The 15,145-nt window shown below is 47.5% G+C and overlaps 2 protein-coding genes across 2 annotated transcripts in view; both read right to left on the bottom strand.

Annotated features, from left to right (window-relative positions):
- Positions 1–7,348, bottom strand: part of sptb (spectrin, beta, erythrocytic) — a gene marked incomplete at its 5' end in the record, with an annotated part of 19,522 nt that extends 12,174 nt beyond the window's left edge. Inside the window, 14 exons of the mRNA XM_083683513.1 lie at positions 1–30; positions 294–1,164; positions 1,390–1,540; positions 1,854–2,156; positions 2,441–2,599; positions 2,977–3,094; positions 3,228–3,415; positions 3,579–3,691; positions 3,812–3,927; positions 4,102–4,182; positions 4,475–4,572; positions 5,444–5,617; positions 5,769–5,920; positions 7,345–7,348. The exon at positions 1–30 is cut by the window's left edge and continues 108 nt beyond it. Of these exons, the coding sequence (XP_083539639.1) occupies positions 1–30; positions 294–1,164; positions 1,390–1,540; positions 1,854–2,156; positions 2,441–2,599; positions 2,977–3,094; positions 3,228–3,415; positions 3,579–3,691; positions 3,812–3,927; positions 4,102–4,182; positions 4,475–4,572; positions 5,444–5,617; positions 5,769–5,920; positions 7,345–7,348 (2,558 nt within the window). The remainder of the gene's footprint in view (positions 31–293; positions 1,165–1,389; positions 1,541–1,853; positions 2,157–2,440; positions 2,600–2,976; positions 3,095–3,227; positions 3,416–3,578; positions 3,692–3,811; positions 3,928–4,101; positions 4,183–4,474; positions 4,573–5,443; positions 5,618–5,768; positions 5,921–7,344) is intronic.
- Positions 7,349–9,760: 2,412 nt separating this feature from the next.
- Positions 9,761–10,504, bottom strand: LOC310814212 (uncharacterized protein; the record flags this gene model as incomplete). The annotated part of the gene is made up of 1 exon (XM_083683511.1): positions 9,761–10,504. The coding sequence occupies one exon, from the start codon at positions 10,502–10,504 to the stop codon at positions 9,761–9,763; it is 744 nt and encodes a 247-aa protein (XP_083539637.1).
- Positions 10,505–15,145: the final 4,641 nt, after the last annotated feature.

Below are 15,145 nucleotides of genomic sequence, written 5' to 3'. Positions count from 1 at the left end.
TTACCCATATCCTGTTCAAGAATACTCAACCTGAAAACAAAAAGTAATATTTACACACACATAATACACACATACTGTAAAAATGTCATCAGTTTTATTACTTATACTATATACCATGTACCATCACATACAAAGTATGCATGTGAACACCATCTGTTCTTCTTTTTGTGTGTTTTTTAAAAGGTAGATTTTTAGAGCTATGATAGATCAAAAGAGCTTTGATAGAATTTAGGTTCTATCTGATAGCATTGCTTGCATCATTTCGAATCACCATATCTGTTCTATGTATGTACCTGTTCTGCACCACCTCCAGGTCCTCCAGCTTCTCAGGCACATCCAGCCCCACCAGCCAGGTCTCCTTCATGCCCATCCACAACTCACAGGCGTCTGTCTCACTGAAGATGGTGTAGAGGGCCATGGCGTCATCCAGCTTCTTCTGCCTCAGGTCACACAGGGACATCAGCTCCATGAACAGGTCTCGTATGTCCTTCAGACGTCTCTGGATGTCCGGCGTGTTTCGCAGCTCCTCGGGCAGCCCCGCCGCTTGCTTGGTCAGGCCGTCGATGGTGGCTCCGTTCTTGACCACCTCGTCCCTCAGGCTGCGGTGCCTCTTCAGCAGCCTCTGGGTGGTGTACTCGTCGTGGCCCACGTCATCACTGTTCATCTGCCTCTTGGTGTCCAGCAGCCAGGCCTTGAGGTCGTCAGCGTCGCCCTGGAACTGGAAGAACCTCTGGGTGTCCTGGAGGTTCTGCCTCCGGAAAGCGGCCAGTTCCTCCAGCTGTTGCCACTGCCTCATCACGTCCTCCATGCGCTCCTGGACCTTAGGGGCGCCGAAGTGTTTGGCTTGGATCATTGTGTCTCCCTCGGCCATGATCTCCTGCAGGTTGGCCCGTCGGGCGCCCAGCTCGTCCTCGAAGGCACTGTGTTTACTCTGCAGGACCAGCACACTGGTCAGATCCTTTCCATAGTCCAGGGAGGAGAAGATGTTCTCTTTCTCCTTGATCCAGCTCTCCAGCTCCGCCATGTCCCAGAAGAAGTTCCAGAGGCGGTGGGACTGCAGCAGACGGGCCTTGCGTTGGGCAGCTAGGGCACACAGCTCCTGATAGCACAGGTCCAGGTGCTGCACCCTGTCTCTGATCACCTGAGGGTCGCACGGCTTATAGCCTGGGAAGGGAGCAGGAGAGAGGGGAGATTTTAAAACACAGTTATGACATGATAATGTTTAGGTAAGGTGACATTTACTATATGCAACATATACTGTATACAATATGATTGTATTATAATGTGTGGTATGTATATAACCTGTATATGTTATAAAGGGTTTATAAAGCTATTACATCTAGTTCATAAACAGCTGACAAGTAGTTGTAAAGGAAAGGTAGTTCTTACTGTCTCCATTGGCGAACTTGAGGGCAGCAGCGTTGGCGTTGTGTACCCTCTCTGCCTGCACAGCAATGTCAGCCTCCACCAGACCATGCTTCTGCAGCAGGTCCTCCACCTCTAACAGGTGCTTCCCAAAGTCAGGAGACAACAGTCGTTCCTGGAGAAACAACAAACAGGATTAGAGTGATAGAGAGGGGAGGTACATGGTAGGGTGGGGATGGAAAGGGAGCCATTCAGAGAGAAAAGAGGATTTTTCGAAAATGAATATTAGGGTATGAGTAGGCAGATCATATTTCGAAAGCCATACTGTATGTACACAAATAGACTCCAGACTTCAAGCAACATTTGTTTCTCCCACAAGTCTACAAACAATGAATGCATCCACTTTACTGTCGGTTTGTAAAAAAAAAAAACGTTTTTGCTAAATGGCATACTATGAATATTCAAATTATGAATATAATATGATGTACCTTAATCTCGTCCATCCAGATGATGATGTAGAGCATCTCCTGGAAGATCCTCTGCAGGGTGAGGTTCTTGTCCAGACGGGCCCCGCGTGCATTCAGCAGCTCCTGCAGGAAGTCCCACAAGCGCAATATATTGTCTTTACGTGCGTCTATACGCTTGGCGTCATGGTAACGCTCCGACTCCAGCTCCTTAGATATGGCCACCAAGGCCTGCACACGCTCCTCGTATGCGGCGATGTCCGTCTCAATGGCATCGTGCTTCTTCTTCGCTGCCTCCACTGCTGGCAGGTCGTAGCCAAAGTTGTCCTGAGGAGTGGAGGAGGGAATCAATCAGAAGAGAATAGTCTAGACAGTTTAGTATAGTCTAATGAGTTGATGTGTCTTCTGTATTGTATTGTATTGTATTGTAAGTGTATACCAACATATACTCGAACTAGCTCTGCTCTAAAGCCCACTGACACGAAATAAGTACGTCAACGGGCTTTAGAGCAAAGCTGGCTCGAGTCCTGAGCCAGGGTGGGACTTCCACTTCAGCTCCCTATACTGTATGTTCATAGGTGTTCTGGGACACAGTCTAGTAGATGTGGTACCTGTGACACTAGTCTCTGGTTCTCTGACAGCCAGGTCTCCCTCATGGCTGCCTTTCTGTCAAAGCGTCTCGCCATCTGCTCCAGCTTCTCCTGTCTGATGAGCTCTTCTCTCAGGACCCTCTCCCTCTCGTGCTCTGCCCTCTCCAAGCGCTCCCAACCCTACAGAGGACAACCAGATTGTTTGACACTGTCAAAGTGCTGCCACAGGATAGCGTTATAATTAGGGACCTCATGATTTGAGGAATTCATGATTTGACTTGTTTTTTTCTCTTGTAGTTCCATCCACCATCACAAAAAGAATGACATAGCACTCTTATACCATGTGATGATACACAAGTTGCATAATACTCACAATACTTTAACCAGAATGTATATAAACTCATATAAGTAAATTGGAAGTAGAAATATGAAAATCTGCCACCTAGAGGATAAGCTTTGAATTATATGTTGATAATGTGACAGGTGAGGTGGTCAATAATTTCTCAGGCCCTTATGACGATAGAGTTGTGTCTCTGTATGGAGCTCAGGGGCCTCACCCTATTGATGTCTGCCACCAGGGCGCCCTCCTTGGGTGTGTACACCCTCTGGTTGTTGGCCCTCATGCGACTCTGAATGGTGAACAACAGGACCTCCAGGTTGCCTTTCTCCTGGAACCTGGAAATAAACACCAACAAAGTCAAAAAGGGAGCTGACATCAATGGGGGGTTATTTCCTTAGTACGGTGTAAACAATGTTGATGCACTGTGTATTCGGGTATATTGAACCATGGTAGGTTGCTTTCACTCACTTGGGCGGTTTCTCCGAAGTGCGGTAGGAGTTGAAGGCCTGGAGTTGCTGCTGGACACCAGTCAGAGAGTTGGCCAGTTTACGGTTGTTCAAGACGATGATGGTCTGTTCAATCCATGTTAGCAGGTCCGATGACAGGGTCTCATACTTGTCAATCATCTTCTCTGTTTCAATGGCATGATCTAGTACCTACAGCGAAGAAAGAGAAGATGAGGTAACTCAAACGCTGTCTCACTATACACACCTGCATGCACACACGCCCACACAGACACACACACACACACACACACACACACACACACACACACACACACACACACACACACACACTGTAACCACCTTTCATCCTCACCTTGCCAACTCTTTTTCCCTCTACTGCTAGTGCCTTCATCTTGGAGAAGTAGTGGTAGAATGCCACAACATACGTGATGATGGACTTCTCATCTGGGTTCTCCGTAAACACATCTGCAAACAGACAGTGGACAGCAGACGGACAGTCAGAGTTACCGTAAAATGTCATAGGTCATCATCATGGCTTTAAGCTCATAAACACTTAGATCTAGATGAAGGGACATGGCCACTCACCCTCTGGGTCTAACAGTTTGGTCACGCCGAGATTATGCTCTGCAACGTTGAAGGCATTCTGGAGGTTATGGGTGGGGTTGGATCTCTTCAGGGTGTTATAGTCAAACAGATCTGGCCTGAGAGAGAAGGGGACATAAATGGACAGAGAGAGAGAGAGAGAGAGAGAGAGAGAGAGAGAGAGAGAGAGAGGGGGGGGGGGGGGGAGAGAGAGTGAGAACAGAGAAAACATTGTTTATATTAAAGAGTAAAAGCAATGGAGAGGATTTGGAGGTTTATTTATCTCTCCTTACCGGTGTTTGTGTATGAGAGCGTTGAATGCCATGCCGTCTTTCCAACTGGTGGTGAAGTTGGTGATGTTTACGTTTGGATATCTGCAAAACACGAGAGAGGGGAAGGGGGCGGGGGGGGTCAAAGAGTCAATATCACTGAGATAGTTTGGAAGCGCCCCGTTTCCAAATGAATTAGTGAATTCAATTCAGTGAGCATTTAAGCCTCCAAAAGGATCAGTCTTCCTGGTAATCATGAACAACTGATCCCTGTGGTTTAAAGGACTTAGCACTCTCATCAGATGCACTGATCACAATCTGATCCGATCACAATGGGTTTGTCCTGGTGACCCTGGTCTCTGGTGACCCTGGTCTCTGATCATTGCTTCCCCCTCACCCAGCAGTCTTCATCTGGCACCAGAGCAGCAGAGCGTCCTTGGCCGAGCGGGTCTCCTTCTGGTCCGCCTGTCCCGTCTCCACCACGATGTCTTGGATCTGTCAGCAACAGCAAAAGGGAATAAATGGTAATATCCAAATACATATAAATTAATAAATAGACAGATTAATTAATTCAATAAATAAATAAATAAATAAATAAATAAATAAATAAATAAATAAATAAATAAATAAATAAATAAATAAATAAATAAATAAATAAAATAGAAAACTATTTCCAAAAGATAAGAGAGTTCTGCACAGCAGAGTACAAAATGTAGATTTTAAAAGTTAAGGTATAGGCTGCAGTAAATGTACAGTATGGAATCCCTTTATTAGGACTAATGAGAATAAATCAGGGTTTAACTGTGTAAGACAAGATTGAACTCAAATGATACTACTGTAGATGTGCTATTTTCCTGTCCAACTAATTGAAACCATGGTCATATTGATAGAACGAGGGATGTTAATTATCAAGGCTCTTATTTTCCCACACAGCATACAGTAATTAGAACAGTGATTCTATCTGAGAGACAAGCCCTAGGAGGGAAGAGGCTAAATTTAGCCCTGCTTTGCATCTCCTGGTTTGGTTTGGTTTGTTCTGTTCAGACTTGAGAGGATGCAGACAGAGGCTAGTCAACTCTTTCCTCTCCCTTCCTCTCCTCTTCTATTCTTTTTGAAGGAGTGAATAATGGAGCAGGCCATATTGTTTGAACTGGCATGACTAAAAATAACAGTACTGCTGTCAAATTAAAAATAAATACACGTTGTTCCCAGATAAAATAATCAAATAGACATGCTGTTTTGGGATGTGGTTCTAGAAGCAGAGGATAATGTCTGGTAACACGATGTATTCTACTCCATGGAGGGGTTAAGATAACTTTTCACTTTGTAATCGATGTTGCAGTGGTTAACTGGTTGGCTAACTCACCTGGAATCGAAGAATGATGGTCCAAATGAGGCCCAGAATGAGACGGTGGTTGCCGTCGACAATGTCGTGGGAGCCCATGTTCTCCAGGTGGACTCTCTGCTCCTTGAGGAACTGCAGGGCTTTATCCACATTCTCCAGACAGTGGATACGCATACGCCCCTTAGTGGGCTTGGGCTGGATAGAGAGTTAGAGAGACAGATGAGAATGGTGGTGTGTGTGCCAAGTACACAAACACACACACTCACACACACACACACACACACACACACACACACACACACACACACACACACACACACACACACACACACACACACACACATACCAGCCGCTCCCCTGAGAGAACCTCCAGTAGCTTGATGAGCATGCGTCCATCCCGCAGGTCCAGGTAGAGGTCGGAGATGCGGCAGCTGACCCGGGCCAGAATGGAGTTGACCCATTTGGTGAAGGTTTTCTTCTGGACCGCCTCTCGCTCATCTAGAGGGACAACAGAGAAGGATGGGGATCACATTTCACTATCCATCTCTCTTTCATTTTCTAGACCATGGGAAATGAAGTCCCTTTAGCATCTCCACCAACCAAGTCAACTCTCCTAGTGCAGTAGATAGTGTAGCTGGTTATTAAGCCAGAAGTCGTGAGTTTGATCTCCGCTTTTCGGCAAGCTGCTTTACCCTGCAATTTAAGGACTGGACATAAACTGTTTATACAAAACTGTTTGTGGGCACAAATATGACACTGTACATAATGATTTTTGAAAAAACTAATCTTGACAACAGACAAAAAAAACACTGCATTCTGAGTTGTTACATAAGGCTGAATCCTACCCACATTGCAGCATGTCTCCCTAATCTCATATTCACTTAAAAACATCCCTCAATACAGTACCAGATGTGCCGCCTACTCAATAAGAAATATACAGTCCATTACTTCATCTTAACCCAATCTGGCTGTGCTGTATGAGAGTATGACTCACTGGAACTAGGTGAACGATACAATAGTCCTTGTACTGTAGGCGAGGCTCAATTTAAGAGTCAGGTGAGTGAGTGTGTGTGTGTGTGTGTGTGTGTGTGTGTGTGTGTGTGTGTGTGTGTGTGTGTGTGTGTGTGTGTGTGTGTGTTCTCACTGGTTGGGCCATGTTGATCCCTGGTCCCAAATATAAGATATATGTACAAGTGCATAATAAATGTATAATAAATGATTCAGACCCTGAGGCGGCTGCAGAGAACAGGAGAGAGAGAGAGAGAGAGAGAGAGAGAGAGAGAGAGAGAGAGAGAGAGAGAGAGGTAAAACAGATGGAGGGAGAACGGAGGAGGGAGCCAGCTGTGGAGGGTGAGGTACAGTAGATCAAAGAGGAAGACAGAGATGCAAGCTTTTAGGCCTGGGTCTGCAGAGACCAGAATAGGTAAATGGGACATAAAAGAAGTCTTTGCTTCTGAATCACTCAAAATGACTAATTGCTTACCCGACCTCCATTCTCTGCATGACACTAATGTCATGCTGTTTATCCATGTTAGTCATATGTTCCAAAGTAGACCAGCGCCATTAAATAAAACATGTCCCATTCTATTTCCTCGCTCACCAATGTAATTATGACTATTAAAACATGCAAATCAGGGGAGGCTGGTTAAGGCAGAAATCGGAGGACGGCCCATTGTAATGCAGTTTCCATGATACCATTCCTCATTCCATTACATGCATTACAATGTGCCTGTCCTCTGATTTCTACCTCCACCAGCCTCCCCTGATGCAAATATAACGCTACTGTCTGACAGGTTGGATGAAAGTGACCCACAGGGGGCGTTCAGTGGCGTAGCACACTAAGGCGCATACCATATCATCGCAAGGTCCCTGGTTCGATTCCGGCCATCGACATGTCCTGCATGTCCTCCATCCTCTCTCACCCATCCTTCCTGTCAATCTCTACTATCTCTATCCCAATAAAGCAGAAATGCCCTAAAAATATACTTAAAAAAAAAAAAAGGTGACCCACACGGCACGATCTCCATTAAGGATGTTGGTCTTGGTTTAGCACTTCACAATCGTTCACATCAAACTCTAATAGCAACACAGAACATAAAAGGCCACAGTGGGGAGGATGGGGCAGAGGGAGCAGCCATGTTGTCTAGGGGAAACTTCATTTGGAGGGACGGGGACGGGGACGGGGGGGGCGGTCTCAGTCTCCACAACAATGAACACTAACATCCACCGGGACCAAGGCCGTTAGGCAAGATCCCCCCTCCTCCCCCCTCACATGGGCACTCCATCTCCCACAGAACCTCACACACACCACCGCAACATGGTAAATCTGACAGGCCTCAAGCTGGGAGACATCGACGATGCACTACATCCTCAGCCAGGCTGTGATGTCTTTTGGGCCATTTAAGAAGTGTTTGAGGGGGGTGTGCTGCTGTGATATATAGCCCACTGTGCTTTTGCCACTCTACCTACTAAATATGATATACAACCTTGTTTCAGTCAATGCCCTTACAGCATTTTTTGTTACTGTATTCAGTCTAGTAAATACAACTCTATCAGGGCTATCCAAGCTAGGAACTTTGTTCCAGGTTTTAATGTAAAATATAGATCCGTACATGTATATGTTACAGTGTACTGGTCTGTAAAAGGCTACTGGTATGTTCCATTGGTCACATACTTCCTGTCACAGTGCCGTATCAGTACAAGCTTGACTAAATCCACCTCTGTTTCAACATGCTTCCTCTAACTGGTCTCCCCTCCGCTCTATTTGATTCCAGCCACGACAGCCCCATGACTTATTCATGCTGATGGATTTTCCCTGTATACACTGGGTACCTGTTTTTCCCACAGTCAGCTAGCCAGACACATCCCCTGACTACCCTTGTGTTGCCCGTCTGAGTCATGGCACGCGGCGTGGGTGGGACTGCCAGTATTACCTGCAGGCATGGCATGGCGCCCACGGCTAAACACAAAACCTGACAGACATAGGGCGGTGTGTGTGTGTGTGCCTGTGTGTGTGTGTGTGTGTGTGTGTGCCTGTCTGTGTGTGTGCGTACCTGCGTGCCTGTGTGTGTGTGTGTGTGTGTGTGTGTGTGTGTGTGTCTGTATTTTCACTGTGTGTGTGTGTGTGGGGGGGGGGGGGGGGGGTAGGAGAGAGATAAAACAGACAGGGCAGAACCAACAAAATAAGAATACAATAACAGACACAGACGCACCACAGAGACAGGTGGGCATGCGGTCGGCAGAACAGAGAGAATAAACATGGGGCATAACATCGAGCATGAGGGAATAACAAAGGCAGAAGCCAACCATGCCGTCAACGGCTGAGTTAGGAGTGATGCTAAACACACACACAGAGAAACAGAGTGAGAGTGGGTCTAGACACCTGGAGAAAAACATCACTGCGAAGAGCTTCACCGCTACATGGTCAGAAACCATTGAACACTTCAGGCAAAGCAGTGGTCTATTACTTGGCATTTACAGTACCAGAGGAGTTAAAGTTGCTCTCTCTCTCTTTCTCTAACCTGTTCTCGACTCCTCTCCTTAATAATGTATTCCTGTCAGCAAGGAACCGGGTAGCAGAAGCTAACGTAAATTCACAGTGACGGACAAGACAACGTCTCTCTTTGGGAAAACCTAATAATGGAGAGAGTAACAGCAGTTAGGACGTAGGAGGGGATGGATTATTCAAGAGACGCTCCACACGGTTCCTAGTTGTGGAAGAAACAGTCCCATAGCTCCACAAGAGAAAACCAATGAATATGAGTACAATGTCTAAGTTGATGGTAGAGGTAATTGCAGGCAATAAAGCATTATGTTGTCAACCAGGTGAGCGCCTATCATCAATCTCTCCTATTCCAAGAAAGAAAAAGACATGGGGAAAAAGGTTACACCATTGGCCTGCCTTCAATGCCACAGGGAGAAAGAAACCCAGCATAACCTCTTTAGGAGTTAGTTGCTCCATGAAATATTCAAACTCAGCAAACAATTGGGGCATAGCCAGTGAAATAAATAAATAAATACAAACACATTTATAAAAGGGGCCAGTACTGTGGGAGCACGGCCTTTTCTTTTTTTTTTGCTGCTGTTGCTTCTCCCAGGTCTCACGACAGAGGAACACGCACACCTCCCACATACACGTGCGCTCATTCACTTGCATCACAGCCCAGCCGCCCCCATCCCAAACACAGATGAGAGAGAGAGAGAGAGAGAGAGAGAGAGAGAGACAGAGAGAGAGAGAGAGAGAGAGAGAGAGACAGAGAGAGAGATAGAGAGAGAGAGAGAGAGAGGGAGGGAGGGATAGGGGAGGTGGGGCATGCTGGGTATTGGAGTTCTCTCTCCCTATAGGGTGTGGACAGTGGATAGCGGACACACACCACTACTCCACCCCCTGGCTGGACAGGACAGTGATAGGACAGGAGTACCTTGCAGCTGTCTGAAGCGTCCGTCCAGGATGGAGTTGAAGCAGATGTTAGACGTGCTGTAGCTCAGCCAGCGAGCACGCCTCATACTCCGGCCGGAGGACAAGGAGCAGGGGGTGGGGGTGTTGGCGGGGGTGGGGGTGGCGGTGGGGGGAGGAGGAGGAGGGCGGCGCGGGGAAGAGGGGCGCTGGTGCTGCTGCTGATGCTGCTGACGTCTGGGGGTGCAGGAGGAGGATGATGAGGAGGAACTGGAGAAGGGGGGGAATCCCGCGGGCGCTCCGGACAGAGGGAGGACCAGGAGGGTGCCGTTCCTCGTGGGCTGGTGCTCGGGATCCAGTTGCTTGGAGAGGGTGGTGGTGGTGGTGGTGGTGGTGCGGCCATCACCCCTAGCGGTCCTCTTGCCCTCTACCCGCTGTGCCCTGTGGACTGGAGGGGTGCTCTTGCTTCGGTTGCTGCTGCTGCTGCTGCTGCTCACATTGGCCCGGACCGGGAGGTCTTTGGCTGTGGTGCTGGCCCGGCTGCTGGCCTCTCTTCCTACTCCGCTGGTCCGGATGGCAGTGGTGATCTCCCTCTCCCTGCTGCTCTTCAGGCTGATCTTGACCTCCCGGAGTCTAGGCTGACTGAGAGCGGAGGCGCGCAGCAGACACGGGCTTGGGCTGCTCATCCTGACCCCCAACACACTCTAGATCCTGGAGCTGGGAGCTGGGAGAGGGGCTGAGCACTCCACTTCTCTCCTCTTCTCTCTCTCTCTCTCTCTCTCTCTCTCTCTCTGTGTGTGTGTCTGTCCTCTTCTCCTGTTCCCCACTCCCTCTCTGTCTCGCACACACACTCCTGCTCCCTCCCTCTCCCACTTCTTCTCTCTTCTCTCTCTCTCTCTTTTCTCTCTCTCTCATCACTTCGGCGCTGATGCTGCGCTTGCTCTCTCAGCCTCAGAGTGGTTCTCCACCACTCCCAGCCATGCATACAATATGTCCCTGGCTGCACACGTGTGTTCCTGAAGGAAGAGTAACCACCCCCAACTGCCACCCGCCCCCCCCCTCTCCCCCACACAGTGATGACATCACAGGATGGGAAGTGCCAGGACTGAGAGCTTTTAATTTAAAGTAACTCACATAGACATGACTGACCTAAAATACTGAAAAAAGTAGGCCTACATGTATGTCAGAAATAATGTTTCCGGGAGAGGGAGAAGGCAATGGGTGAATGTTTACATGAAGGCGTACAGACGTATATGTGTTTGTTTAAGCATGTTGGGAGTGGTATGTTTGATGACTTTATATAAATGATACAGTACATTGGTGCATTGAAGGATAGGCATATTTGTTTGTTCACGAGCCGTGAATCAATACTGAGGTGTCAGCTACGTTTATCTCTCTCTTTCTCTCCCTCTCTGTCTGTGTGTGTGTGCCTGTCTGTCTGTTTGTCTGTCTGTCTGTCTGTCTGTCTGTCTGTCTGTCTCTCTCCCCGCCCTTTCTCTCTCTCTCTCTCTGACAGGAAACTCTGATTACATTACTGAAACATCAGTGCAGAAACACATCACACACACTCACAGGCTTTCTCCTCATTTAAAGAGACAGAGAGAGACACACTGTGAACACCACCACTATCACCACCGTCCTCCGATTTCTACTTCCATCAGCCTCCCCTGAATTGGATCTAGGACCTTACTGTTGAGTGGCCTTTCCTCACGAGCTTCTCTCTCTGTCTTGCCCTGTCTGTGGTGGTGGTAGTGGTGGTGTTCACTGTAACGATTCTGGGGTCAGTTTGTAATGCATGGAATGGAATGGTATGGAATTCCATGCATTACAATAAGCCGTCCTCCGATTTCTACGTCCACCAGCTTCCCCTGATCTCGATAGAGTCTCCATAGTTCTACACATAGAATTGCTCTATGGCTCTACATTAGCTCAGTACATGCTAGTCCACATCACTAAACTGACCACAGAACCGTTACATTTAGAGATATGTGACCCTCACCTCTCTGTATCCTCAGTCCCATGGTCCCATGGGCCCCAGGCCCCAGTCCCAGAGAGGGTGCAGTGCTATTTAAAACCCCCCACCCAGCTCAGGCCTCTAGAGCAGCCATCGGCCCCACAGGTGGGTCCCAGATTAGGAGCTCACTCAGATATCCCAGAGATCCCAGCGATGGAGGGGCAGACGTGAAGGGCAGCTGTCCAGATCGGTCACACGGAGGAATTCTGGGAATGTGCAAATGATCCCCAGCAACAAGCAGGGTGTGGAAGGTGGGAGGGGGGATAGGCCTCAGCTGCCCGGGGGTGTGTGTGTGTGTTGGGGGGGGGGGCTTGAGACACACTCACACATGATACAGAACCCAAAGCTGTCTAGGTAGGCTCGTATTGCACACATCGATACAGTGCAAACATACCTCGATGAAGAATGTGTTTTGCTACTTTCAACATAAAATTGGAACTGGATTCACTTGCTTTTGAACTGTATGACAGAGAAAAACTCATAGGGCACCATCCATGACCTTCTGAGTGAGGAGCTGATCACTCAGTCCAACCCAACAGCACTTAGCCAAACACACCAGAAGTAATTACTAATACTTAATAATGGCCCAATTAGCTACTAATCAAACACTTAGAAGCTACAAAGGGGTGGCTAATAGTGTTCCCTAACTGTGTTATTGGGTATCCCAGAGTCCTCCTTGGCCCACCTACTCACCTGCGAGGGCTTTGATGCGCGAGCGCTCGAAGAGGCGGGCGGAGCTGTTGTCGTTGTCCAGCTCCTCGTCGGCGAGGCTGAATCGCGTGTTGACACGGCTGTACTGCTGCGTGATCTCCGCATTGTCAAAGTCTGTGGTGGACGTCATGGCTGCCATTGGTGGCGGTGGAGGTGGCGGCGGCGGCGGGGGACCAGGGAGCGTCCTCAGGTGCTCCGGGAGGGGAGGAGGAGTGGAGGGAGAGAAACGCTAGGATGGACCTAACACACAGGGTGTCTGAAAACATAGATTGGAAAACACAGATGTGTAATTAATATTGACTTCTATTCATCTTCATAGTCATATACACTGGTATTTGTGGGGTCCTGCAGACAGTGTGTATAAAACTTTTATCAAAGTACTCCTCTGTATTACCCTATGGTGTGTATACATCAACAAAAAGGAAAATCAAGCTACTGTACCCATAAGTGATCAAAAAATAGCAAATGAGCATAGCAGTTGGCCAGTAATGTGCAGTGTACAGTGACTCATATCCTGTATTGGAGAGCCTCAGTACCGTAGCTGTCAAAACCACACTGCTCAGCCCATTTAACGGTGGCAGATTTCAAACCAAAACAAAACATCAGGCAATTTCAGTCCCCATAGACCATGAGAGGACCAAACAAAACCACAAATGTATCCACCAACATCCACAACTTGATGCGGACGGAAGAAATGCATTCCACTCTTGTTAACAATCTTTTCCTTCTATTCAGGCCCCACAACTGGCCCCCTTCGATCCTCAGGACCCTCCTCAGGTCCATTTTGAGCATGACATGTCCCCCAACTGTCACTGTACGCTAGTGGGTGTGTGTGTGTGTGTGTTTGTGTGTGTGTGTGTGTGTGTGTGTGTGTGTGTGTGTGTGTGTGTGTGTGTGTGTGTGTGTGAGTGTAAGAGGCTTTGTGGAATGGCGGGTGAAGGTTAGCCACTAAGATAGGTCTATCTCGGTGTAGCATGCCTCTCTTATCATCCCACACAGGGGAAGGGCAACCCCTCTCTACCGGGGAACAAGCTCGTCACAAAACCGCCCTCCTATGATGCACCTCACGTCATTTGAACGGAAAATGTGTGTGTGTGTGTGTGTGTGTGTGTGTGTGTTTGTGTGTGTTTGTGTGTGAGTGTGGATGGGGGGTGGATAGTTCTGTGTGTGTGCGTGTGTGTGTGTGTGTGTGTGTGTGTGTGCGTGTGTGTCTGTGTTTCTGTTAGTCACATCTGTTAGAATAGTGGTGTATTGAGTGGAAGTGAGAGAATCTGTTGGTGGTCTGTCCCTAGACACAATAATGGGAGAGTGTCCTCCGGTGGTCTTCTCCTGTAGTGCAGAAACAACAAACTAGATATTTTACCTTGAATTTTAGAGTGGATCACGCATTGGCGTGTTTTACATGAAGAGTAAAGTTTTACATGAAGGTTTACAAAGGACTTGGGACCTAAATGATTAATTAATGTTAAAACTTAAGTTATTATCCCTGTGGTTGGGTATAACTTTACCATGCTATGCTATGCTATGCTATCACCTTTAACGACAACCTCTGGTTTTGTGGAGATAAAAGAAAGATGGGGAAAAGAGGTTTGTCCTGCGAGGGCTATTCAGAGAAGAGGCCCTTGTTGCATGTATGGTGGATGTACAGTCTCCTCTCTGTATCAGTCCTCTGCAGAGGGATGTTATCAGCCCCATGACGCTCCACCCACCACTGGGGATCCCCTTATCACCTCACACACAACCTGGACAAGCTCCCACATACACAGCCCTATAGAGCCTACACTACACACGCTCACACACTAACTATCACTATCCAATAACTGTAACTGTGTGTGTGTGTGTGTGTGTGTGTGTGTGTGTGTGTGTGTGTGTGTGTGTGTGTGTGTGTATGCTACTGTCTGTATATGATACCCTGAAATCCAATAACGTCTGGGGCCCAACTGCCTACTCTGCATAACATGGAGCATAAGATCCAGGAATACTACAGTGAGGCTCTGGCTTGATACAAATAGGTGAGGGACTACTTCTCTACTGAACTGACTTCCCATACACAGTCCAGCTCAGCTGGAGAGACCTGGTTCAATTCCTCAGTGTACAAACTAACCCTAACCCAAACTAACAACAACAAGTTAACATAGGTTAATCTAACCTGACAGATATTTTCATCTTGATAAAGAGTAATTATTTTATAATTTAATCAAATCTCTCTGTGCAAGACAATGAGAAATGAATCTGAATACATTCCACATTAAACAATGTATTTATCTTCCTTTGTTTAAAACATAGCAAAGGGCAAACCCAATTGGAACTATATTTTCAGGTGAACACAAAATGAAGCAGGTATCTTGCGAGAGAACACAGCCATTGTTCAATCTGTGCCATCATTCTCTCCACAACACCTGTCAGTGTCCTCAGACAGATCTGGAATGAGGCTCTTTTATCAAACACAAAAACACAAACAAGCCAAAGGGCCACTAATAATATCTTCACACAACGTTCCAGTAAATACACGGGTTAGGGACAGGTGCAGATGTACTGCGGTGTGTCAACAAAGAGAAATATTCTCATCAGAAATACAGGATTTCTTGTTGCACTGCACATC

Source organism: Argentina silus (assembly GCF_951799395.1).
Source record: "Argentina silus genome assembly, chromosome: 13".
NCBI classification, from domain to species: Eukaryota; Metazoa; Chordata; class Actinopteri; order Argentiniformes; family Argentinidae; genus Argentina; species Argentina silus.
The sequence above is the reverse complement of the archived record's forward strand: the minus strand, read 5'-3'. Positions and strand labels throughout refer to the sequence as shown.